This window comes from Vulpes lagopus, chromosome 7 (assembly GCF_018345385.1).
Source record: "Vulpes lagopus strain Blue_001 chromosome 7, ASM1834538v1, whole genome shotgun sequence".
NCBI classification, from domain to species: Eukaryota; Metazoa; Chordata; class Mammalia; order Carnivora; family Canidae; genus Vulpes; species Vulpes lagopus.
Window position 1 is genome coordinate 5,557,488 of NC_054830.1, and position 23,643 is coordinate 5,581,130.

A 23,643-nucleotide genomic window follows, 5' to 3' on the forward strand; every position below is an offset into this window, starting at 1 on the left:
GGTGGGCGGCGCTACGGATGGCCGCTGGGGTCAGAAAGCGCCGCGCGGAGGCGGAAACAGATGGGGCGTGGCTCCGCGTTTATGGCTGCAGGGAGCGGTGTAGCGGACGCCGACCGAGAGGCTGGCCTGCGAACTGCGGTGGCGGCGAATGAGACGCCCCCCGCCTGCATATTATCTCCCTCTCATTCGTGACCTGGAGCCGAGACCTTAGACCCCCTGCCCTCCCTCCGTTCCGGGCCTGAGTCTTGCGAAACTCCTACTGTGTGCGTTGCTTCTCCAAAAGGGGTGGATCCTGGCCGGAGCCTGGGCTGCCGGGGTTGAGCCGCCCGTAGGACCTAGGGCATGTGATCTGGCCGAGCCGAGCCTCAGTTTCCCCATTTGTAAAATGGAGCTAGTGGTCCCGCTCGAGGGAAGGTAGGAACTCGGACAGGAGACGTTTGGAGAGCTCTAGCCTAGCAGAACTGGGCAAGGCCCTCGCGAGGCCAGGGTCCAGGCGGCAGGGGTGGACCGCAGGAGGCAGGTGGGCAGGTGCCGGGGCGGAGGGGGGGGGATGAAGCGGAGCTTGTTCAGACGCAAGCAGGTGGGGTTGGGTGCCCCTGTCTGTTTGGGAACAGCTCCCTTGGGTCTCCCCTGGCCCCCATCTGCTTCCTGCCCCCTACACCCGCGCCAAGCGCACACGCAGACTTCAGAACTCAGCGGGTCAGACCAGATGTTTATTTGGAGCCCGGGTTGGGAGGGTGCGAGGAGGGGTGGGGCGGGAGGGCTCAGGGAGCAGGTCCGAGGTCGGCCGCGGCCGGTCCGGTCCTGGTGGGCCTGGTTCGAGGCCGTGGCTGGCGTCTCCATCCCTGGGGAGGGGCTCCCCGGGCTGAGCGGAGGAGAGGACCCCACGCAGGCCGCCCCCTTCGCGGCCCATCCCTGGCCGCCAGCAGTCTGTGCGGGAGTGAGGGGGGGCGCTAGGGCTGAGCGGCGAATTCTCCTCGGCCCGTGTCTGTCCGACGCCTGCGGACCCCTCTGTGGCACAGAGCCCGAGGTTGGCCGCGGGGGACCCGGTGCCCGAGTTTGAATTCCAGCTCCACCGAATGTTGGGACTGTTTTTTTTTTTTTTTTTAATGTTGTGACTTTTGCCAAGTTACTTCAGAGGGTGCCTCGTGTTTCTCATTTCTAATGTGGGGATTATAATAATGTCTACCTGAGAGCTGTTACGAGGATCAAATTAATGAATAGGCGTGAAACGCCCCGGCACAGGGAAAGCGGATGAAGTCATTGTCATCAGGTCCCTCTTCCAGCTGTCCTACCCACCCATCCCCCGCCACCATTTACCTGCTCACTGGGGCCTCCTGGGCTGGGGGCCGCTGGGCGAGTCCCTCGGGGCCGGGCCTGGGGCTGGGGGCGCTGGAAAGGAGAGGCGGGCGGGCTGCGGAGCCGTCGGGGTGCCGCGCTCGGGCCGGGCCAAGGGCGCCCCCTGGGGGCCGCCGCGGGCGTGGCGCCGGCAGCTCTACGCGTGGCCAGGCCCCGCCGGCTGGGTCGCGGCGACCCGGGGTCCCGGACGCGCGGGAACGGGCCGGGGACCGCGCGGAAGCCCCGGCGGGCCCGAGGTTGGTACCTGAACGCGCACAGACGAGGCCGAGCCCGGCGGCCAGCGCAGCGCCCAGCACGAAGGCGGCCAACACCAGCGCCACCACGGGCGCGGGCTCCAGGGCCGCCGGGGCCTGGGCGGGAGGCTCGGGGCGCACGGCTCGGCCGGGGACGCCCTTGGGTGGCCCTGTGGGAAGTCCGACGCGGAGGCTGGGCCCGGCCCCGGGGCCCCCAGGCGCCCTGCCCCCCCCGCCCGCGCCCCCTGCGGGGGAGGACTGCGCGCTCACGGGGGGGCGGCCGCGGCACGGTGACCACGATGGGCTGCGTCAGCGTGTGCAGGTGGGGGCCGGCGGCTCCCAGGCTCTCGCCGCTGCCGCTGCCGCTGCCGCCGCCGCCACTGCCGCCGCCCGCGCACGCCCCGTCCTGAGGCTGACACTGCGGGGAGGGGGGGAGGAGGCAAGGGCCGGGGCTGTCAGGCCCCAGGGTTCGGGGACCTGTTCTGGGGCCCCCGAGGGCTCCAAGTGTCCAGCTCTGCTGCAACCGGGAGTCGCACCGGCGAGCGCCTGGAGAGCCCCCCCCCCCCGCCTGTGGCCCAGCCCCCTCCCCGCCTGTGAGGACTCAGCCCAAGGCCGCGCGCCGGTGGTCTGAGAACGGCAGGCCGAGATCTGGCCCCGCAGGCGCCCTGCCCCAGCCCCCAGCCCTGGAGGGACCGCAGCTCCGCCCGAGGGTCCCAGAAGGTGCCCCGGGGAACCCTGGGCAGGGCCCCGCGCCCCCACCCCGTCCCTGAGCCCAGCCACCAGCCCAGCCAGGGACTCTCCCCAGCTCCGAGGGGCCCCTCGGTCCCCAGGCTGCAAGGGGCGGCTCCTGCAGAGGCCGGAGGAGCCCAGCCCCGGACTGGCCCGCGCACCAGCGAAGGCGGCGGCAGCGTGGGAGGCGCGGGCGTCCGGCGGGCTCCCCGGAGGCGGCGGCAGCGGCTCAGCTGGCAGTGCAGGAACTGCACCGAGGCGTTGAAGACCGGGCGCAGGCGGAAGCTGAAGCGCACGGGGCGGGCGGCGCCCGGGCGCGGCGGCGGCGGCGGCGGGAGGACGACCGAGGAGTCGGCGGGGCAGCCCCCGCGCAGCAGCGCCAGGGCGGGCCCCGGGGCCGGGCGGGAGGACGGCGTCACGGAGCAGCGGTGCAGGACCAGGCCCCAGCGCGGGGAGGGACGGGCCAGGGCCGCCTGGGGGGCGGGGCCGTGGTCAGCGACGGCGCCCCCGCCGGCCGGCCCCCCGGGGCGCCCCGCGGCCACACCTGCACGAACACGCGGCTGTCGGCCGGGACCTCGAGCGGCCCCGCGCGGCGCGGGAAGGCGTCCTCCGCGTCCGACAGCTCCAGGCTGAAGAGGGGTCGGCGCAGCCAGGGCCCGGGCGCCGCCGGGAACGGAGGCGCTGGCGGGGGGACAGGGTGACACCAAGGAGGCCCGGTGCCCCCCGGCCCCTCCGGGCCCGAACCAGCCTCCCCGCCGACTTTGGAAAAGGGGTGCTGCTGCGGTCGGGGATGGTCGGGGATCCGGCCTGCAGGCTCCGCGCCCGGTTCACTGCGCGCCCAGCAGCCCAGGCTGGGAGCACCACCGCGCTGCCTCCCGGGAGGACTCCCCCTTCCCAGACCTAGATTTCCCCACCCACAGCAGACCTGGGCATCCCTGGTGGGGAAGAGATGAGGGGTGCCCGATGGGGGGGCAGCAGTCAGGCTGGGCGAGGGCTGCTCTGTGGGGGCAGTAGGGCCAGCTGCCCCCCTTCCTTTCCAAGGGTACAGTAACTAATAGGGAAGGGGACAAGGCAGGTGCTGCCCCTTTGCCCCTCTGGCACAGTGGCAACCCAGCCAGCCACCGGGGTCTTGGTTTCTCCGTTTGTCCAGGCTCCTCACTCCCAGACTGAGGGCAGGACACGGACACACACACACTCAGCTGGGATCCTCGTCAGTGTTCTCAAACATGTAGGATGGTCCCCACACACGTTTCCTAGAAGCATTCGTACACTGCTCTCCCACGTCCCTGGCCTCAGGGTAACTGCTGGGGACTCCCAAGAAGTCAGGGTTCCCCCCAGGAGCTGGAAACGGGTTGGAGGCAGAGCCCACCTCCCACCCACCCGTCCCCGCAGGCAGGGTAGACAAGCCGTGCAGTCAAGAAGGCCGACACGGGCCGGTGGTGTGATGCGCCGCGTCCCCGGCCCGTACGTACCAGGCGGCCCGCTGGGCATGGAGGCGATCCTGGGGAGCAGGGCCAGCAGCAGGAGCGTGGCACCCAGCATGCTGGACTGGCAGTGGAGTGCGCCCCGGCAGCAGCGGCACCAGCCAGGCAGCACCCAGGCCTGGCAGGTGGGCAGGCGGCCCTGTCCTTGGCTGAGTGGCCACCCCAGGAGGCAGGGAGCGGGGGCGGTGGACTGGGGTGTTTAACAGCCGGCGCCCAAGGCCTGCCAGGGATTAAGGGCTCCTCTCTGGCCAACCTGTGGCGATCGGGGTGGTGGGGAGGGCGGGCACCTCACTACAAATACCACCCACCCCACTAGCCCCCAGGCCCGCTTTGGTTTCCACTCCACACAGAGGCCTCATCCACCAGAACAGCCGGGCTCCCCCCACCCAAGGTCAGGGCTCACAGCCCCTTCCCACCTCCCGGCTGCCAGGTCCTGCCAAGCTCAAGACAAACCACAGACTCGATGGAAGAAAAGGGAGGGGTTTTATTCTCAAGCGTCTAAGGATTTACAAACGAGGGCATTTCGTTTTAAAAAGGGCTGGGGGGGGGGGGGGGGGAATACTGGCGACCAGAGAAGGGGTTGTGGGCCGGTGGCCTGTGCCAGGCCACCCCAGGCCCCTGCCTGCCCGCTCCACCCTCTGCCTGGTCGAGAAGGATGGCTGGTGACTGGCGACGAAGGGAGAGGACAGGAAAGAGGCAGAGGGGAAGAAGAGGTTCCCCCCCAGGACCCCCACTTCGTGATGAAGGGGGGACAGGGGTGGGCAGACACACTCACAAAACAGAAATAGTTAAATAAAAATAAATCCAGGTGGCTGGCCCCAGGGCCTCCGCTGGCCCTGCACCCAGCCACAGAACTTTCCAGCTACCTACTAAGGTCCCCCCGTGGCTGGGCCAGGCGAGGGAGGGTGGGGGGCCAGGCCTGGTGGCCCCCCGCCCTGCCCCCCATCCCCTCACAAAGGGGACTGGGGCAAGAGAAGGCGGCCGCTCCCCTCCCAGGCGGGGGAGGGGGGTATGGGGGGGGACAGAGAGCAGAGAACTCGAGTACTTTTGAACATGCGGCGTTTTGTGAGTATGGAGCAGGAACGAGAGTCAACAGGACAGACAGGATACAGTGATGCCTAGGCCTGGACGGCGTCTGCTACGTCTGGCCAAGTTCCTCACCTTTGGTGTTGGTTTTGTGGTTCTGTGGGTTTCTGGTTTTTTTGTTTTGTTGTCCACTTGATTTGCATGCATCACCAACAAAAAGGAAACACACCCCCTCCCATTCGGGGCTGCTGCAGAGGGCTCCTGCGGACTGGCCAGCTCTGGGGGAGTCGATGGGCGCTCAGGGGCACTCCAAGGGCATGACTGTCTGCACACGTCCAGCCCTCAGCCAGCCCCACCTCCATCCTGTCACACGTCCTCGAACCCCCCACACCCGCCCCTTGCACCCTCCATCCCTGCCTTCCCTGGGGCCCCAGGGCCCTCGGTCCTGCCACTGACTCCCTCCACCACCTCCCTGCCGCGGCAGCGTATGCTGCCCTCACCGTGCCCTGCGCCCGCCGTCCCTGAAGGCCACCGTGTGTGGCCACGGCCCCTTGGGCTCCCTCCACGCCCCCTGAGGTCCTCAACTCACCAGCCCCCGCCCCAGCTGTGGCCAGTCTCCAGCCCCGAGGGAGGAAGAGCTCCCCAGAGCCCACCTTTGGGGCTCGGCCCCCGGCCCCAGACGCCTGGACCCACAGGCGATCGGGGGCTCCACCACAAGCAGCTAAACATGACTTTGGTAAAAGTTTCTGAAGGTACCGACAAACCCCCGTGAGAAGAAACTCTTCTCCCCCCCAACCCCAGACACCCCACCAAGTACAATAAAATACAATAAACTCCAAAAAGGACCCCCTGAGATCAAAGAGAGACAGAGAGAGAAAGAAAGAGAGAGAGAGAGAGAGAGAGAGAGAGAGAGACCAGCCCAGGCCCAGCTGCAGTCGTTAATGCCCAGCCTGCCTTCCTGGGGCGAGGACACCAGCCGACTGACTCGCCATCGCCGGAGACCTAAGTGGACTGAGTCCCCCCCCCCGGGGGGGGGGGGCAGAGCCCGAGTGTGGCCAGGAGAGAGGCAGAGGCAGGGAGGGAGATGGGGAAAGCCAGAGAGGTAGACGGGGTGAGAGGGGGAATGGAGGCAGGGAGCATGTTTGCGGAGGGGGGCAGGGGAGGGATGGGCGGCTCTCTCCGGGCCCCTGGGGGCCGCCCCAGCCCAGAGGTTACGACTGAATAAATAGCGAGTCTGCTCGTGGCCTGCTGTCTTCCGTTCACAGTGTCTGTCAGGGGGACGCGCACGGCCGGCTGACCCCGGGAGGCCGGCTGACCCCGGGACGGGAAGGGCTGGGGCCTGGCGAGCCCATCTGTCCACGGCCGCTGGGCAGGGGGTCGGGGGTGGGTCGGCGCCCCCTACTTTCTGTCCTCAGCCTTCGGCAGCTGTCCAGGTCCCAGGTCTCCCCTGGCGGGCAGCTGGGTGGCCAGGTGGGGAAGGGGGGGCCTGTGGCCATGCCCCTGGCCCCGGTGGGGCTGGCCGCCACCACGTGGCTACCTGAAGAAGGGCAGGTGGTGCTGGCTCAGGACTCCGCTCGTCCTAGGTGACTCAGTCTTCGCCATGACATCCTTGAACCAGGAAGCCACGTCTACCTCCAGCATCTCGTAGCGCTTGATGAAGCTGTGTTCCTGCGGGGCCGAGGGGGGCGCTTAGAGGAGGAGGGAGGCGCCCCGTGGAGGGGAGCGGGCGGGGAGGGGCCCAGGTACTCACAAGTAGCTTATTATACTTTGGTCTCTTCCTGTGATCCTTAGTAAGGCTGAAGGAAAAGAGAGGAAAGAGAAGTAAGAGTCGGGGAAGGAGGGGCCCGGCTGCCCCAGGGACTCAGGTGTCCCAGCTCTGAGACAGGGGTCTTTGGAATCTGTGGGAAGGAGCTGCTGTGTGCTCGTGGCCCTGTGCTGCCTGCTGAAAAGCCAGAGGACCCGGGGCCTGCCCTTGGGAATCCCACCTGCGACAGAAGCCCAAACTGGACTGCGAAGTGCTCACGGGAGAGGTAAGTGGGGCTCTCCCGTGGAACAATCCAATGTGGACATCACGTGGGCACAATCTTGCTCGTGGCTGCCAGATGCACGGACCCCGCAGCCCTGCAGGCGCATCTGCTTGTCCACAACCTTCGATGGCAAAGCCCAAGGGCCACCCTGCCAACTGCCCAGGGCCAGCTCAGGCTGGGTCTAAACCCAACTCCTAATTCCCGGGGCTCCGGCTCCTGTCTGCATCCCTGCCCTCAGCGCTCGCCTTCCCACCCAAAGCCGCTCCCACTTCCACAGTTATGTGTGTGTCGGGGGGCTGTCCCACTCCCCTCCAGCCCCAAACCCCCCAGCTCTGAGCACCCGGCCACACCTGACCCTGACCCGCCTCCCAGAGCGCAGGACGGGGGCAGGGGTTCCTCACCAGTCTTTGACGAAGGACTGGAAGTCCCCTGAGAAGCCCATGTGGCCGGGCAAGAGCGGGGGCTCTTCCTGCAGGACTTTGGTGAGGACCTCAAAGTCTGTCTTGCAGTTCTTGTAGGGAAACTGTCCCGTCGCCAGCTCCACCTGAGAGAGATGAACAGGCTGGACGGGCTGAGGATGGCTTCCTCCCTCCCATCTTACTGCCTCCCTTTGCATCCCAACAAGACAGGGCCCCCAGCCCAAAAGGCAGGCGCCCCAACTCACCAAGGAGATGCCCAGGCTCCACACGTCAGCCCGGATATCATAGTCTGGCTTGGTGGGGTCCGGAGGATCTATGCGCTCAGGCTGATGGGGGCAAGAAGGGGAGGATGTACCCCAGGGGCGGGGCAGGTGTGCCAATCAGATGCCCTCATGCCCACCCGCCAAGGCGCTGAGGGGCTCCCACTCACTGCCATGTAGGCGGCACAGCCGGCGCTGCGCGTCTTGGCCTTAGAATCAACAAGACGGCCACTGATGCCGAAGTCACAGAGCTTGATCTGGCCCCGCTCGTCCAGCAGGATGTTCGAGGGCTTGACGTCACGGTGGATCACACCATGCTTCTCTTTCAGGTAGTACAGCGCCTTCACGATCTGTAACGAGGACAGCAGGAAGGTATCCGTGATGGGGGGATGGGCCTCAGTGGGGGGGGGGGGGGTGGCACCCAACCAGCCGCAGGCCTGCCCAGCTGCTCACCGCCACCGTCATCTTGCCCAGGATCCGCTCGGGGATAGGGCCCTGCACCCGCTTCTTGAGCTTCTCAGCGCACGTGCCCATGAGCTCCATGGCAATGAAGACATCCGTCTGTGGGGACGGCACTGGGTGGCTTGGGTGCAGCCGCACCCTTGCGCCCACCCCACACAGACTCCAGCCCCGGGGGGGGGGGGCACCCAGAGACGGGCAAGGAAGAGAGTCGGGGAGCCCACAGAGCGGCAGGGCCCCATCGGAGGCTGTTCCAATGGGTGCGGACTCACGTTAGTGATGAAAGTCCCGAAACACTGCACAATGTAGGGGCAGTCATGGCTCTTGAGCACCACATCCAGGTCCATGAGGATCCGCTTGTTCTCCTCCTTATTCCCCGAGCGCCGCATTTGCTGCGTGGACAGCCAGGGAAGCCTTAGTGCCGGGGTCTTGGGGCAGGGGGCCCACCTGGGGGCAGGGGCAGCCCTCACCTTGACTGCAATGACGTGGCCCGTCTTCCTGAAGCGCATCTTCCACACCTGACCGCAAGTGCCGCTGCCCATCTCCCCCAGGTTCTCCAGGTCGTTGATTTCTGCCTGGTAGCGCTGGCAAGGACAGCCAGAGCTGGAGGATGTGCCAGCCTCTGTACCGTGCCCCCACCCCAAGACCGAGCCCCGCCTGGGTGGTACCTGGCCTCCGATGGTCAGGTAGCCCGTCTGCTTCATGATCTCCTGCAGCTTCTGGTCAATCTCGATGCTGGGGGGACAGGGAGGAGGTCCCGGTGGAGGAAGATCCCAACCAAACTGAGGCCACCCCAGTCCCCAACACAGAGGGGTTTCTGCACATTTAACCACCCTCCTCCCCAGGGCAGGCAAAGTGGCCCTCCCCACCCTGACTTCCTGGCCTCGTTCCAACAGCTCACCTCTCCATGCTGCGGGGGGTGAACAAGGTTGACGGCAGCCCCAGCATGTGGCGGGGCCGGGCAGGGGGTGTGGGGTGCTGTGGCGAGCTCTCGGAGGACGGTGAGCGGCTGCCGCCATCATTGGCCAGCGGGAGCTGCAGGGCTGGGGAGGGGGGTGAGAACCACGGGTGAGAGGGGGTTAGCCAGCAGCTGACACTACGGGGCCTCGGGACTCTGGTCTTCCCCTCCCTGGCATCAGATAGGCCAGCCCAGAACCCCCACCCCCACCCCACTGGGCTGGAGGAGCTAGGGTCTCCCTGGCCGCTCTCAGGGTCCTTCTCTCACCCCCTGACCTGGAAATAGATGGAGTGGGCTGGCAGGGAGAGGTGGTCCCCAGAGGCTGAGGGATGGTCCCCAAGTCTATGCTGACACAGGATCACGGCCCAGAGACTGACGGCATCCTTCAGCCAGGCAGCCTTCCTGATGTGTCCCCTTCCTCCCCGCCTCTGCCCGGGAAGCAGGCCCAGGGCCACAGAGCCCACACTCAGGACCATGCGAGGAGGGAATGCCCGCCAGGATCAGCCTGGGTTCTGGTCCTGTTGGCAGCACTGTACATGGCTGCCCAGTAAGAATCAAGTAGACCACCCAGGGGGTAATGGGCGAGGGCCCCACGCTTCCGGCTACCTTGCCCCACATTCTGTTCCAGGGTCAGGGAGGGCCACACTCTAGCCAGCAGGCTCATCTCTGAGCCTCCCGGCTTGGCCTGCAAAGCTGGGGCCAATGGGTGGGGGGACAGGACACCAGGCTGGGCCTGTGTCCTTTGGGTGAGGGGATCCAGGTGGCACAGCCCCTCCAAGGGCTGGTGGGATGGGGGGTGGGGAGCGGGACAGGCAGTGGGGTCTTCTCAGCAGCCTGCATGCGGACAGCTTGGGCATGCTACAGGCAGGCAGGCAGGCAGCGGGCAGGCAGCGGACACCCCAGGATGGGCAGGCGGCATTCGGGGATCGGGAGGGCAGGAGACAGACAGACAGATGGGAGCCAGGACTTGGGGCCCAGCTGCCCAGAGGAGGCACTGCAGAGACAGGCCAGACAGGGGCCCGGGACAGGACAGCAGGTTCCCTGAAGGGCTAGGATCCTCCCTGGCTGGGCTGGCAACAAGGTGGGGGACCAGAGCCCCATGTGCCCCTGGAGAAGACAGATGATCCCCCACTGAACCCTCGTACCCCAGGCCCTGGTGCTCTGGAATGGGATCCCTAGCTGGGTAGGGCACTGGCTGAAAGAGCTCTCTAAGTGGGGCCAGAAGAGGACCTTTCCGTGGAGAATGGCCAGGAGGCCTGGGGCCTGCAACTCTCCCACAACCCTCAACTGACACCCTCTCCTCTGCCTACGCCTCCTGCCGCGGTCCACCCCTTCCTCCCACAGTTCTGCAAGCACCTGGTGATATGGGCCCAAAGGACAGAGACAAATATGCTTGAATTGCTGGTATCGGGGCACTTTCTCTGCCTTGTTACCTTGGGACCCTGGCCACATCTAGAGCGAGGGAGCAGCTACGTGATCCTAACCTGCAGTCGTAGGAGGGATACAGGTCTCCTCATGCCTGGTCAGAGCAAAATAAGAGCTCTGGGGACCCCAGGGAGATGGCCAGGCCCAGCACCCTGCCCTGGCCTGCAGGCCTCACCTCCTGTGCTCCCTCTCTCCTGCTCTAGTCCCTCTCTGTGTTACGTCCTTGCTTCACTACTCTGTGAGGGCCAGAGTCAGAGTCCTAACCCCTCCCTCTCTGGCTCAACAACCTCAGGGGCATCTGAAGGCCCCCATGCTCCCCTGTACCTGGACTCTCTGGGGACACTGCCAGGCTCGCACTCCCTGGGGGGTGTCTGGGCCCCTTTTCTGCCCCGCATGGTCAGGTCCTCTCTGGGATGAGGACCACACCCCTACCCTCTCCACACTTCTTGGGGCGGGAAGGGAGATGCTTCCAGTGGTCCTACAAACTGAAACACGGTGGGGACTTGAGGGTGACCAGTGAAGGGTGGCTAAGGTGGGGGGAGGAGAAGTACACAAAGGCCCCGAGAACAGAGGTTACAGAGGTGGTGACAGGCCACACGGCAGGTCAGGAGGGCACAGTGAGAGCAAAAGGCTGAACAAGAGAGAAAGAGAGAGAGAGAACAAGAGCGCATGGAAACACATGGCCTAAAGGAGCCACAGATGTACCAGGCTGTCAGTCCAACACGCATGTACGCGCACACACACAGCGCATGGCACAAACCCCCACACGTGTACAGACAACATGCCGAGAGCCCTGAACAGGGCCAGCCTCACACTGTCTTACACACACACACACACACACAACCTGCCCAATTTAGCTCCCCCTACACAAGGGCCAACTGGACCAGACCTCACCCAGGTGTCTGTCTCTCTTGCTCTCACACTCTCTCTCTCACATACACACATGCACACCCTCCCCATCTGCTCCAGACCCGCAAGCAACCGCGCTCAGGCCTCAGGCCTCGGCGGGCTGCTTCCTCTACCTTCATTCACATCTCCCCACCTCCCCCGAGCCTGTGCTGTAATCCCAGCTGCTCCAGAGGCTTCCCCGACTGACCACCCCTTGCAGAACCCCAAGCTGGCTCTACTTTGCCTTTTCTACAAGGCATCACTGCTTTGTCCACTTCTCCCAGACCAGGAGAATGCTGTCAGTGAGCGTCAGCCACACAACGAGGGGTCCTTGGTCCATTCTGTTCGCTGCTGTGTCCCTAGAGCAGGGCAGTACACGTTGGCTGTATGGTTGAAACAAATCAACAGGCACAGCCCGATGGCCTAGCCCAACTTTCCCTCTCTCTCTCTCATACACTCACTCACACATGCGACCTCTCACAGGCGGCAGACTCCTGGTCAGTAAAGGAGCCCACTTCCTCTTCCAGGGAGTCCAAACCTGAGCCCGCCAGGAAGGGAGGAGTGGAAGGTGAGCGGACACAGAAGAGGCCAAGTGGGCCAAACACTGTTGATCACTGATTGTGTGGAAGGAGAAAAGAGTGACAGGCGCACACACGCACACACAGCATGGGGGGTGGGGGAGAGGGCATTCTGCGGCGGGGCAGCGGTTAGGTCAATGGTGCAGATGTCCAAGCGACGATGATAAAAAGGCTGGTACCTGCTCGTTGGGACGGGGCAGGAGCAGGGCTTAGAGTGATCACAATAACTGGATGGGGAAAAGGAAGAAAAAAAACAACACCACGATAAATCACAACAGAAACAACTGATTTGTCCAAAAGAAAAGAAATCAAATCATAACGAGGAAGAGGGGGAGGCGCGAGGCACCAAACTGCAGAGACGGGTAGAAACCGACAGAAATGGGAGGACTGGGAGGATGGGATGGAGCTGACACAGACACAGACACCTGAAGGGGGCTCCTCAGGGGCCTGCCCGCCGTGGGCCTCACCATACCTCACTCTGGGACAGCCACCCTGTAAGGCACCCCTGGCCCCAGACCCAGCCCTGTCTCATCCATGCTGGGGCCAGGGGAGGCAGCACTGCAGAGCCCAGCAGGGACCCTCCAGTCCTGGGAGGCCTTTTTGCCCCAGGGAGGAACCCACACCACCCCAAATCAGAAGAGAGAGAGATGGGGTGTGGAGCGCACCCAGGGACTGGGGGCAGTCAGGCCGTGAAGATCAGGCTGGGTGAACGGGGAGTGACTGCAATACTCTGACATGGGGGTGTGTTCCCCCTCCTACCAGGATGACCCCACAGGGAGCTACATAAGCTACAGGGATCATATCAGAAGTACAAAGGAGGGCAATTTGCCAGCTCAAGAGAGAGACACAAAGTGTGTGATGAGGTGCTACTCATCAGGTAGCACCCTCCCTGTGGGGAGGGTGAAGACCCGATGCCCTCCAGCTGAGAGATTTGGGGAGGGGGGTTCAGTAGGACATAACAAAGAAACTAGACAGTGGTCCAGTGGTCGTGGCAATCCCAGGTCAGGTGTGACTGTTGGGTGGGGGAGGGCAGGAGGAGGCAGCTTTTGATTCCAGGCGACAAGATGCAGGGAGATACACAGAGATAGTGGGATCAGATAGGAGGTGTGTGTGGGCTGGGAGGTCTAGATATCACCACCTTGGCTTCAGGTATCCCTAGGCCAGGTGAGTGTGGGCGTGCAGGAAAGAGGAAGTCACTCGAGTCCAGTGGGCGAAAGTTGCCAAGCTGAGAGTTCGGTGTGTATTTTTTGAGAAGCTAGACAGTCACCAAGATGGTGGCAGTGAAACGGGTCAGAGAAGTGTGAGGGGGCCTGGTGTATGTGGGTAGGGTGTGCGTGGGAGGGGGCCCCCCAGGCCCAATTACAAGGTCCCGGCCCCGGGGGGAAAAAGGGATTACCGGACACAGTCACAGGAAAGGGGGTCAGAGGAATAGGGAGTTACAGTGATCAAATGACCTCAGGTGTCACCTGGGCCAAGTGTGCTTGTGTGTGAGTGTGAGCGCATCCCCCACTAAACCGTATGACAGGGACCCAGGTGCCGAAGGGGAAAGGGGCCTCCTGCCAGTCACTGAGATGGCAGGAATGAAGTCGTCCGGTCGGAAGAGACGTGTCCGTGTTTGCGACGAACCTGGATGTGGTCACAGTCGCATGCATTGGAGGGAGCGCGGCTCCGGCTCTGGGTAGGTGACGGTGACATAGGCTCTGAGGATCCCGGGGAGGGGGCGGGCCGCCAGGTGGGGGGCCTTGCCGGGTAACTAGGCTCGTAGGCCCCGTGAGGGGGAACCCCTACGTTGGGAGCAGAGCCGCCCGGGAGCCCGCGGCCCCACGCCCCCCGGGTCACCGTGACCCTCTCCGCGCGAGCCGACAGCAGGGGGTATGGGGTGGAGAGGAGGAGGAGCCAGAGCGCCCCGGAAGCGGGGGCGGGGCCTGACGGCGGGGGCGGGGCTTCCCGCGGCGCGCGCCCCGCCCCGCCCGCCCCCTCCCCCACGCTGCCGTGCTTACTGGGCCTGGGCCGCTGGGGGCTGATATCCAGGTTGAGGTCGATCCTCCGCCGGGCCTCGCGGTTCTCCTGCTTCAGCTTTGCTTCCAGGCGGGACAGCTTCTGCTCCAGGGAGGACGCCGCCATCTTCCCCGCCGCCGCCGCGCACCGCCCGGCCGCCCGTCAGTCCGGCAGACAAACACCGCACTGCGCTTGCGCCTGGATGACCCCGCCGGGCCGCCGTCTCTCCCCGCACGGCGCATGCCCGCGGCGCGCACTCGCCCATCCCTCGTGCTAACCTCCGCGCATGCGTGCCTCTTCCCCGCTGGAGGGACGACGCCACCTAGAGCTCGCGTCTGGCAACGTGCAACGCATCTCCTGGTGGTGCGCATGCGCGGACTGCGTGTGGCAATCCATTCACACTGTTGGGCCCAGAGCGGCGGGCGGGGGGAGCGGCGCGCCTGCGTGCAGAGGGGCGGACGCGATCCCGCGCGCGGCCTTTACTGCGCCTGCGCAACCTTGGCTCGTTTCTCTGCCCCTGTTGCTGGGAGTAGCTCTTGCAGCGTGTCCTCCCCAGCTTCGTTCTCGCTCTTCCCCTCCCGGCCTGTTTTCTGGCACCCACGCTCTCCCAGCACTGCCTTTCTCGTCTGGGACAGTGCTTCATTAGGATCCCTGTTAGGCTTAATTGCTGTCTCTTCACCATAATTAGGCGCCCGTGGGGAGCCCTTTCTATTTCGGCAAACTCGGGGTTGGCCAAGGGCTGGCGGGAGGGGGGGGTAGGGCTCGGTCACTGGAGGGGCCCCAGGACCAGGGGCATGACCCCTGGTCTCTGGACAGGGTGAGGGTCAGGGCCAGAAGAGTTCCAGGTCAGCCCCCTCAAATGGGGTATTTTAGGACTTTCATCTTCCCAACCCTGGAATGTGAGCCCAGCTCCTGGACAGTGCAGAAGATGGGCCTGGATGTTAGGGCGCCTCAGCCTGGCCTCCCCGCGGCTCAACTGGTCTGTGGGTGCCCGGGAAAATGCCCCCATCCTGGATTTCGGAAAGCAGCTTGCGTCTGCTCTCAGTTGCCAGGAAGAGGCTCGCATTTTTCAGACTCCTTGAGGTGTCCAGGCCCGGGAGGTCAAGGTCAGGCAGGCTGTGCCCTATGCCCTTCCTGCTCCTGGTCCAGCACGGGAACACTGGCGGGCGCGGAAGGCTTGTGGGGACTCCCGTGGTGACAATTTGCGGGTGGAACAGATGCGAGCGTGTGGAGTCCGGAGAATAATAAGGAATGGAGAGGAAAGGGAGTTCTTCAAAAAATAGCTACGCAGATGATGCCTGATAAGCCGAGGTCTCTCCTGCCTCTGCTTCCAGGACAGAAACTCATACCCTTGATTCTGGCATGTGAGTGTCATTGCTTGCCTGTTATTGGTCTGGCGAAATGGAAGGTTTAGACAAACAGTGGATACCAGAGATCGGAAGTTTAGTTCTCATAATTCATATTATTTATTAAGCACCCACTGATAGATGCTCTCTCACACAGGAAACACTGGAAAGACAAAGTCCCTGCCTCTGCTCAGAAAAATTTAACCTCCTCGGCAGGCATTCTTAACACTGGAGTCTGCCATCCTTAGGATGTCCGTGAATGGCCCTCTGGGAAAACTGGGGGAATTTGCTGACTGCCTAAAGTTGCTTGCGGAACTTTGCATGTATGTGTACCTGAGCATTTTCCTGGGAAAGGAAACACCCAGCTTTTCTCAGATGTTCAAAAGGTGTAGGACTTAGAAAGGGTTCAGAATCCCTGCTCTGGACTTGCAGATTCCGTAGGTCCACAATTCCCAACACACAGGTCTAGGACCACCTGCATCAGAATTACCTGGGATGCGTATTTGCAGGCAGGTTCCTGGCCTCCAGCCAGACCTGAGTCAGTCTTTCAGGGGTGGGGCCCAGGATGTTTTGTTTTGGGGATGTTGATTTTGATGCACAGCCAAACACGAGAACCATTTTTCTGATTTTGCGTGTCCGTAGCAAACAACTTATAAATAAGGATTTGGCATCAAAGTTGGGGGCGAGGGTCACTCACTAGTCCCTTGTGTCTGTGTCCCCTCCTTGGGAGAGAACCCCAGCTATAAGGTGTTTTGAGGGGCGGGGGAAAGGGCTGAAATCCCATTGGGATGTGCCCCACCCCCATATATGGCACTAACTAGGCCAGAATGTCCGGGGTGTGGGCAGGACAGCCAGCCAAAGATGCAGGTGTGGTTTGGGTCTGAGAATCCTATGACTGAGTTAATCCCTCTACGACGTTCCACCCCAAATCCACAGCCTCTCATCTCTTCTCAGACAAACCAGTCCCAGGATCTTGCCTGGAACCCATGGTGGCTGATGCGTCTGCTCCTCCTCTCCTGGCCTGGGCCCTCTTGGCCACCTCTCTTGAAGACAGTAGTAGAGATTCTGCAGTGGAAGCATCCAGAAGGCCTCTACCCAGCCTTCCCCACCTTTGCTTCATTCCTCCTCCAGTTTCTCCCGCACCTCTGCCGGCAGGCCCTCGTAAAGGGTGTCTTCTACGAGGAGCCCCACTTTCTTGAGCCCCACACAGTTGCCAAGCTCTTCTGGTAGTGCCTCCAAGCGGTTGCCCTTGAGCTCCAGGCGGCTGAGGGCTCTGAGGGCCCCCACCTGGGACGAGAGCTGGCTCAGGTGGTTGTAGCCCAGAAGCAACGTCCGCAGCTTCCGGCAGAAGAAGAGCTCATCAGGCAGGGCCTCCAGGGCATTGTAGGACAGAGCCAGGTGCTGCAGGTTCTGGAGGAGGCCCAGCTCGGGCGGCAGGGAGCGTAGCCCATTGTGGGAGATGTCCAGCAGGCGGAGGCCGGAGCACATGCCGAGCTGGGTGGGCAGGGTCTCCAGCTTGTTGTGGCTGAGGTAGAGCTGCTCTAAGCCCCGGAGCTTGCGCACGTGCTCAGGGACATAGGCGATCTGGTTGTGCCACAGCTTGAGCGTGACCAGCTTGCGACAGTGCTGGAAGCTGAGGATCTCTTCAATGGACCGCAGGTGGTTGTCCCTGAGGTCAAGTTCCTGCAGCGCGCCCAGGCTGAAGATGGCATGGGGGATGCGCTCCAGCCCGCAGGCCACCAGCTCCAGCTCCCGCAGCGCCGCCAGCTTCTTGAGGCTGTTCAGGGCCAGCAGGCGGGCCCCGTCGTTGTGCAGACTAAGCCGCTGCAGGTGCCCGGCCACGTCAGTCACGCTGGCCGGCACCTTGCTGGCATTGCTCCGCAGAGACAGCGCCTTGAGCTGCTTCAGCTCCCGGAGGCTCTCCAGCGCTGCTGCCCGAGCCAGCTCCGGGGGGAAGAGCCCCTCGAGGTGCAGCTCCTCCAGGCCACGCAGCCCAAACACCCACAGGGGCACGTCGCGGAGCTCCTCGCACTTGACGCAGATGACCTTCAGGCGGTCCCGCAGGAAGATCTGCAGCGAGAAGGGCAGCCTGGCGGGCGAGTGGAGCAGGCTGAGCTCCTGCAGGTGCACCAGCTGCGAGAGGCCCGGGGGGAAGGTGATATCACAGATGGCCTCCAGCCGGAGGGCTTCCACCTCGCTGAGCTCGAAAACGGTGTCCGGCAGCCCCGGGAGCATGCAGAGGGCCAGCTCGAGCCGGCCCCGGGCGTTGCGCTGCAGCTTCTGCCGCAGCTTCTCAGGCGTCCACTCGTGGTTCAGGTTGAGCTGCTTCAGGCGGCTCTCGCTGACTTCGGAGAGGAAGACGGCGAAGCGCTTGGAGTAGAGGGAGTCGTACTGGTCGATGAGATGTAGCATGAAAGCAAAGTCATTCTTGACGTCGGGTATGTCACCCATGCCGGTCTCCTCCCGCACAGAACGGAAGGAGTACTCCTTGAGGGGCCGATGGAAGAGCCAGTAGAGCGTGTAGAGACAGGTTAGCCCATAGACGCACACGAAGGAGATGTAGCAGAAAGCCAGCTTGGAGAAGAGGTGGGCCTTGGTGTGGTTGCAGCAGAAGCTGGCGTAGCCCGTGACCTCCGACGTCTCTACCCTGCAGGCCACCAGGAAACTGATCTTCTCCACGTAGACAAGGTTGTAGACCAGGATGGCAAAGAACTTGCAGACCTTGAGCACCGTTTGCCGGATGTACATGGTATACAAGATGTCCCCCTCCTCCACATGCACACGGAACTTCTTGACCTTCTCAAACAGGGCTTTGGCCTGTTCACCCTCCTTCTTATCCAACAGGGTGACGGCCGGTGGCTCCGTCACCACCTTCTCAGGCTCCACCAGCACCTTTTCCTTCTCACCCTCATTAGCTTTTCCTGGTCCCGCGGAGGCCTCCACGGTGGCCGTCACCCGTCCAGAGGCGGGGCCCTTATGGTTCTCCCCAGAGACCTCAGACAGGGCCCGTGTGGTCCATGGCGAGTCAAAACATTTGCCCAGGATGGAGATGAAGTGCTCGATCTTGGAGCTGGTGCCAGGGAACTTGAACCAGAAGCTGGTGCAGACCATGAAGATGAGCGTGTGAATGACGACCAGGTAGGGGAAGTACTTGGCGTACCAGTGGAGGGCTGTCTCGTAGCAGAGCTGGTTAATGAAGCTGTACTGCTGCAGGTCCAGGTTGTTCTTGAGGCCGCTTACCTCCCGAAGGCCCGCCATCTGCTCGGAGACCCCCCGTGGCAGCAGTTGCTGGCATGGGGCCTCTGATAAATTCTCCCGGGGTTCGTGACTCGGCAGACAGATGATCTTGTCCTGTGTCACCTGGGAGTTAGGGGGTGGTGGTGGAAAGAGGGTCAAGGAGCTAAGTCAGTTTGCATAGTGGGGGTGAGAGAGGCAGGCTGAAGGCAGGAGGCCCCCCGTCCCTGACTGTCCCTAGCTGGCCATGGTTTTGGAAGAGTCGCTAAACCTCTGAGTGTCAGTCTTTGAAAAAAGGAGTTAAATTGAATTGTTTTCTCCCGCTTGTGCCCCCCCTGCCAGCTCCCACGAAAGATACTGAAGTCCTGATCCTTAAAACTTGTAAATAATTAAAAAAAAAAATACTTGTGAATAGATAGTCTTTGCAGAGCAGATGCGATCAAGGTAAGGTGAGGCTGGGGCGCCTGGGTGGCTCAGCAGTTGAGCGTCTGTCTGCCTTTGGCTCAGGGCGTGATTCCGGGGTCCCGGGATCGAGTCCCACATCGGGCTCCGTCTGGGGAGCCTGCTTCTCCCTTTGCCTGTGTCTGCCTCTCTCTGTGTGTGTCTCATGAATAAACAAATAAAATTAAAAAAAAAAAAGGTAAGGTGAGGGCGTTAAGGTGGCCCCTTATCCGGTATGACTGGGTCCTTTGGACGTAGACACACACACTGAGGGAACATGAGGGGATGTCACCTCCAAACCAAGGGATGCCTGAGGCCACCGGGAAGCCGGGAGGGAGAAAGGCATGGGACGCATGCTCCCTCCAGCCGCGGAAGGAAACGACCCTGCCCACTCGGATTTCAGGCTGCCAGCCTCGGGGACTGTGGGACAGTAACCGGAAGCCTTCCGGAACCCCCAGGCCCCGCCCCCGCCCCGCCCCCGCCCCGCCCCCACCCCGCGCAGCGGCCCGGCCCGCCTCCAGCCTCAGCGCCTCACCTGCAGGGTGCAGCCGAAGACCCCGATCATGAGCATAGCCACGGTGAGGTACTCGGCCAGCACGTCCCACCAGGGTTTGAGCACCTTGAAGGCGGGCTGCTGCTCCGTGAACTGCTTGAACTCGGCCACCGGAATCATCTTTCCTATGGCAGAGGAGGGGGCAGGGGTTGCAGAGACTCTCAGGAGGGGGCGCCTGGTGGTGGGTCCCCAGAGGAACCGGACACACGCCTCTGCTCCCAGTGTGTGCCCTGCCCCGCCCAAATCCGGCGGAGCGCAGGGCTGTGTGCCCCCTGCCCCTCTCCCCCAGACCTCACACCTCCGTCGTGAAGCCAAGCGACTACCCTTCTCCCCACTCCTGCTCCCTGGGATCCCTGCCCCCATCTGGCGCTGCTTGCCCTTTTCAGAGGTCAGGAAGGGCAATCCACAGGGCCCCTGTCCCCCAGCTGGCCCGTGTGGCCCTCTCCCAGAACCCAGCCACCGCCCACCCTTGATGCCAAGCCCGAAGCACTCGCTCTGCTGCTCCGACTCCAGACACCTGGTGTCCGGACGGCCAGCCCCAGCTTCTCCCTGCCGCTGGGCCAGAGAGTGTTTGAGGCTCAGGACTTCCGGGGTGTGGGCCCCCCACCCCCTTCAGGGGCGCTCCAGGCACCACCTCCAACCTCCAACCGGAAAAGCCGGCTGGAGCCTGGCTCTGGTTACAGGGCCCGAGGGGCAGGGAGTGGCAAAGCTGAAGGCTGGTCAGTTAGAGGGAGGGAGGACTAGGACACCTGGGTTTCTGGAGGCCTTAGTGCCCAGAATCTGAGGCAGAAAACAGAAACCGGGCCTCCTGATTGGAGGGGTAGGGGGTGCCAGGATGGCCGAGCGGGAGAGGATCAGGAAATGGGCAACGCAGGGAGACCAGGGTGACACCTACAACCAGGCCGGGGCTGGGTTGCCAGGCTCCTGGGCGGCCAGCCCACTCTGTCTGTCCCTGGGTTTCATTTTAGACCAAGGTATCATTATTTCAGATACTGACGGCCAGGAGCAAGTCACATGGGGGCGTGAGCCAGAAGCTGGGACATCACCCTTCCAGGGGGGCAGCTGGGGAGCCTCCCTCCTCCTCCCCAGGCTGGACAGAAGGGAAGGAAAGCAGCAAGGCCCCCACTGCTCCCGAGGGGGCTCCTGGGCTGGCCTGCCCCTCCCAGCATCCGTGCTCCTCTACAATGCCAGGCTTCCCACGTGGGGTTCCTGGAGGCTGGGCAAGGAAGGGAGACATCTGGGCCATTGGCGGGTCCCCCCGCCTCCCACCCACTTCCTAGGGAGAACCTGGCCCTGGCCCACACCTCAGCCAATCACTCCACACTTCCCTGCCTCCCTTTTTTGGGCCCCAGGTCCGGTGAGACCGTGGGTGACTCCTGGGTGGGGATGAAGTGGAGGTGGGCAGGGATACAGGATGCTGGGCCTTCCCACCAGGCTGAGGGCGGGGCGGTTCACCACACCTTCTAATCCCATCAGAGGCCCTCATTTTGGGATGGCAGGGGCAGGGCCCCCTGACTCAGGCCCTGACTCACCCAGAGCCAGGCGCAGGCAGGGGGAGCACAGAGGGAGCACACGCTCCCTGCCACGATGCCCCATCCTTCACTCAGTGTGACACCCTGTCCTAAAAGACAAGCTGAGAGGCAGTCCCCCAGTGTATCACTGCTGTCACCGGGGAATCATAGAAACATCCACAGGGGAGTTCAACAGCCCCCACAGGCCGGATGTCCACTGTAGCCGTCAAAGGGGACACGTGGGGGCATTCTGGGGTGTGTGTTTTGATGCAGGTGGGTACCCAAAGCCAGGACACACTGAGCTGAGGGGAGACCCAGGAGCAGTTCCAGCCAGCCACTGTTCTCCCTGCCCTGGGGACCTGTCCCTGTGAGGGACCCCACTCAGCTATTGAACCCCAGGAGAGTACTTCTGGGGGCTGTGACAGAAATACACGGCAGAGACCAACTTCCTACGTCGGTCCATCTCCCCATTGTGGGTGCTAGAACTCTGGCACCCACCATACCAGGACTCCAGTGTCCAAGGCAAGAAGACAGAGACACCCAGGGTCCCCCGTGGGAGGCCCTGTGGCTCCCACGGAACAAGGTATATACACAACACCATCAGAGGCAGACACTGGGGTTATCATTATCTGTCTCCATGACTCAAACTTGATGGTTTGAACCTGCCATTAAGCTTCCACAGACACAAGACTGGCCCCCCCCCTTTGTCTGAGCAGGGCTGGTGGGAGGGCTCCGGGGTGGCGGGCTTGAGGGATGGGGCGTCTAGAGGAAAACAATGACAGGGCCACATGCAACTTATGGCCACCAGATGCTTTCAGTGCCTCCTTTTATCCCAGCTCTGTGATGGGGGAGGGAGGGCGCTGCCCATTTTCCACTCTCATTTTCTAGACTCACCAGGAGCGAAATAACTAGCTCAAGGTTTCACAGCTACAAGTGGTATTTAAGGCATAACCCCCAAGTCTCGTCTGTCTGGTAGCACCCCTCTGTTCTGGTGGGTGAGGACCTCTTGCTGAGATCCAGGGTCTCTGCCAAGAGAACCTCAGAGGGGAACTCTGGCAGAGATCAGATGGGCGGATGGCTGCTCTTCGGCCAGGCTGGGGGGGGGGTCCTAATCCTCCCAGGACCAGGTACTGCCCTGCCCAGCCTCAGCCCCACCCACCCATACCTCACCCCTGCTTCTCTCAGGCCCTCCCCAAACCCCCAGCTGGCCTCCCCAAAGCCGCAGTGGTGGTGCTTCTGGTCCGCCCCCCTCCCCCACAGCCCATGCTAATAATGGGCAAGGGAGACGCAGTGACAGTTGTCAGCCCTGTAACAGGCTTTGGAGCACACAGGTCCAATCTTTGACTTTTACACAAGAGAAAAAACGAGCAGGGGAAAAAAGTGGGAGAAACTGAGGTCAGGGGTGTGTGTATGGGGGGGGCTGGGAGGGGCTTAGCAGCAGATCTGGGCCAGGCCCCAGGCCTGGGGACTCCCAACCTCGTACTCTTCCAAGCTGCCCTCCCAGGACTCGGGCGCCAAGGGAGTCTTGAGGTTGAAGAGTCCCGGGGGGGCAAGCCGGTGAGGACCCCAAGGCGGAGGGTTCTGGAGCACACAGGGGTTCGCAGAGGGGAGTTGTGGCTGTGGTCCCAGCAGGCAAGGGGAAGGGATCCAGGTCAAGACCCCCCGTCCCGGGGTCTCCCGCATCCTGCAGACCTTCATTCCGTCCTGGGCCAGGCCCGCCCGCTCCCCGACGGCGCCCTGGGGCTGGCCACCCGCCGAGGCTCTGGCCGCCCCCACGCCCTCCCCAGCTCCCTGTACACCCGGCGGGCCGCTCACGTGGGCCCGACCCCCGCCCCGCCACCCGGTCCCCAGGGACACAGCCACCTACTCACCGCTCCGGCCGGGACGCTGGGCCCAACTCCCGGGTCCCTGGGAGCGGAGCGGCCGGGACTCCCGCAGAGTTCCCAGGCCCGCCTGGGTGAGTCAGGGCGGGGGGCGGGACAGGAGCCCGGGAGCCGCCCCGCCCCGCCCGCCCCGTGGCCGGCCGGGCCCCGCCTCCCTGTGGGCCCTCCCGGGTCGCCCCCCACTCCGGGCGCGCGGGGTTGCGGGAGGAGGACAGTCCCAGGCCGGCCCCACCCCCCAGGTGGGTGAGGGGCGGGCCGCGGGGGCAGGGGTCTTAGAACTTGGGGCCGGCTGCAGTCGGGGGGACTGAGGGGCTGGGAGGCACTGCGCTCCCCAAACCAGCCTGTGGGCTTCCCTCCAGGACCCAGGCTGTGTAGACCCCATCAGGAACAGGTGAAGGGCCTGTCCCCCCCACCCCCAAGGTGCGGCCACCTGGCCTTCAGGCACAAGCAAGGAACCAGTGAACAGAGTCCCGGGAAGGAAGGCAGCTGCCCTTTCTCTGCTCTGACCACAGCCCAGGGAAGCTGAGCAGAAGCAGGCTGCTTATGTGTCTGACCCTGCCCAGACCTTGAGACCTGCTCTGGCCTTCTGGGGGAGGGATGGGAGCAAGCTGCTCCCAGGTCTACCGGGTGGGAGGTGGGGTGCGGGGAAGCACAGGGGATCCGGGGCTGGAGTCCAGTCTGGGAGGCCAGCTTCTAGAAAGGATGACTGCCTCCCCACCCCTCCCCCTCGTTCCTTCCCAGCCACGGAGGCCTGAGCTGGGTCTTAGACTAGCAAAGCACCCAGTTCACCCTGGAGGCACCTGATGAACCTTGATCTCTCCGGGAAACTCAG

At 63.4% G+C, this 23,643-nt stretch overlaps 3 protein-coding genes across 7 annotated transcripts; all 3 read right to left on the reverse strand.

Moving 5' to 3' along the window:
• Positions 1–15: 15 nt before the first annotated feature.
• TGFBR3L (transforming growth factor beta receptor 3 like) lies at positions 16–4,218 on the reverse strand. The gene is made up of 6 exons (XM_041762756.1): positions 3,794–4,218; positions 2,866–3,002; positions 2,483–2,794; positions 1,863–2,010; positions 1,321–1,762; positions 16–133 (listed from the first exon to the last, which is right to left on the reverse strand). The coding sequence occupies exons 1-6, from the start codon at positions 3,861–3,863 to the stop codon at positions 31–33; spliced, it is 1,212 nt and encodes a 403-aa protein (XP_041618690.1). The 5' UTR covers positions 3,864–4,218; the 3' UTR covers positions 16–30.
• A 47-nt stretch (positions 4,219–4,265) lies between these two features.
• On the reverse strand, positions 4,266–14,057 carry MAP2K7 (mitogen-activated protein kinase kinase 7). 3 transcript variants are annotated; one of them, XM_041762758.1, is made up of 12 exons: positions 13,846–14,056; positions 12,025–12,072; positions 8,898–9,039; positions 8,665–8,731; positions 8,467–8,580; positions 8,269–8,388; positions 7,991–8,098; positions 7,708–7,887; positions 7,523–7,603; positions 7,260–7,402; positions 6,582–6,627; positions 4,266–6,499 (listed from the first exon to the last, which is right to left on the reverse strand). In XM_041762758.1, exons 1-12 carry the CDS (start codon positions 13,967–13,969, stop codon positions 6,365–6,367), a joined length of 1,308 nt encoding a protein of 435 aa, XP_041618692.1. In that variant the 5' UTR covers positions 13,970–14,056; the 3' UTR covers positions 4,266–6,364. The 3 variants fall into 3 exon arrangements, with proteins under 3 accessions (XP_041618692.1, XP_041618693.1, XP_041618691.1); XM_041762759.1 differs by lacking the exon at positions 12,025–12,072; XM_041762757.1 differs by lacking the exon at positions 12,025–12,072 and having other exon boundaries at positions 8,467–8,731; positions 13,846–14,057.
• A 1,243-nt stretch (positions 14,058–15,300) lies between these two features.
• LRRC8E (leucine rich repeat containing 8 VRAC subunit E) lies at positions 15,301–22,867 on the reverse strand. 3 transcript variants are annotated; one of them, XM_041760669.1, is made up of 3 exons: positions 22,800–22,867; positions 19,400–19,542; positions 15,301–18,549 (listed from the first exon to the last, which is right to left on the reverse strand). In XM_041760669.1, exons 2-3 carry the CDS (start codon positions 19,535–19,537, stop codon positions 16,306–16,308), a joined length of 2,382 nt encoding a protein of 793 aa, XP_041616603.1. In that variant the 5' UTR covers positions 19,538–19,542; positions 22,800–22,867; the 3' UTR covers positions 15,301–16,305. The 3 variants fall into 3 exon arrangements, with proteins under 3 accessions (XP_041616603.1, XP_041616602.1, XP_041616601.1); XM_041760668.1 differs by lacking the exon at positions 22,800–22,867 and adding an exon at positions 19,885–19,946; XM_041760667.1 differs by lacking the exon at positions 22,800–22,867 and having other exon boundaries at positions 19,400–19,861.
• Between the last annotated feature and the right edge of the window lie 776 nt (positions 22,868–23,643).

Excerpts from the sequence above, each read along its gene's own strand:
- TGFBR3L (XM_041762756.1), bottom strand. The coding sequence starts at position 3,863 with ATGCTGGGTGCCACGCTCCTGCTGCTGGCCCTGCTCCCCAGGATCGCC. Across the intron at positions 3,003-3,793 it reads CATGCCCAGCGGGCCGCCTG|CGCCTCCGTTCCCGGCGGCG; the intron begins GTACGTACGGGC and ends TCCCCCCGCCAG. Across the intron at positions 1,763-1,862 it reads CGTGCCGCGGCCGCCCCCCC|GGCCACCCAAGGGCGTCCCC; the intron begins GTGAGCGCGCAG and ends GACTTCCCACAG.
- LRRC8E (XM_041760667.1), bottom strand. The coding sequence starts at position 19,780 with ATGGGGGCAGGGATCCCAGGGAGCAGGAGTGGGGAGAAGGGTAGTCGC. Across the intron at positions 18,550-19,399 it reads TCTTCGGCTGCACCCTGCAG|GTGACACAGGACAAGATCAT; the intron begins GTGAGGCGCTGA and ends CCTAACTCCCAG.
- MAP2K7 (XM_041762757.1), bottom strand. The coding sequence starts at position 13,969 with ATGGCGGCGTCCTCCCTGGAGCAGAAGCTGTCCCGCCTGGAAGCAAAG. Across the intron at positions 9,040-13,845 it reads CCCCCAGCGGCCCAGGCCCA|CCCTGCAGCTCCCGCTGGCC; the intron begins GTAAGCACGGCA and ends CCCCCTCCCCAG. Across the intron at positions 7,403-7,522 it reads GGAGCCTGGGCATCTCCTTG|GTGGAGCTGGCGACGGGACA; the intron begins GTGAGTTGGGGC and ends CATCTCTCTCAG.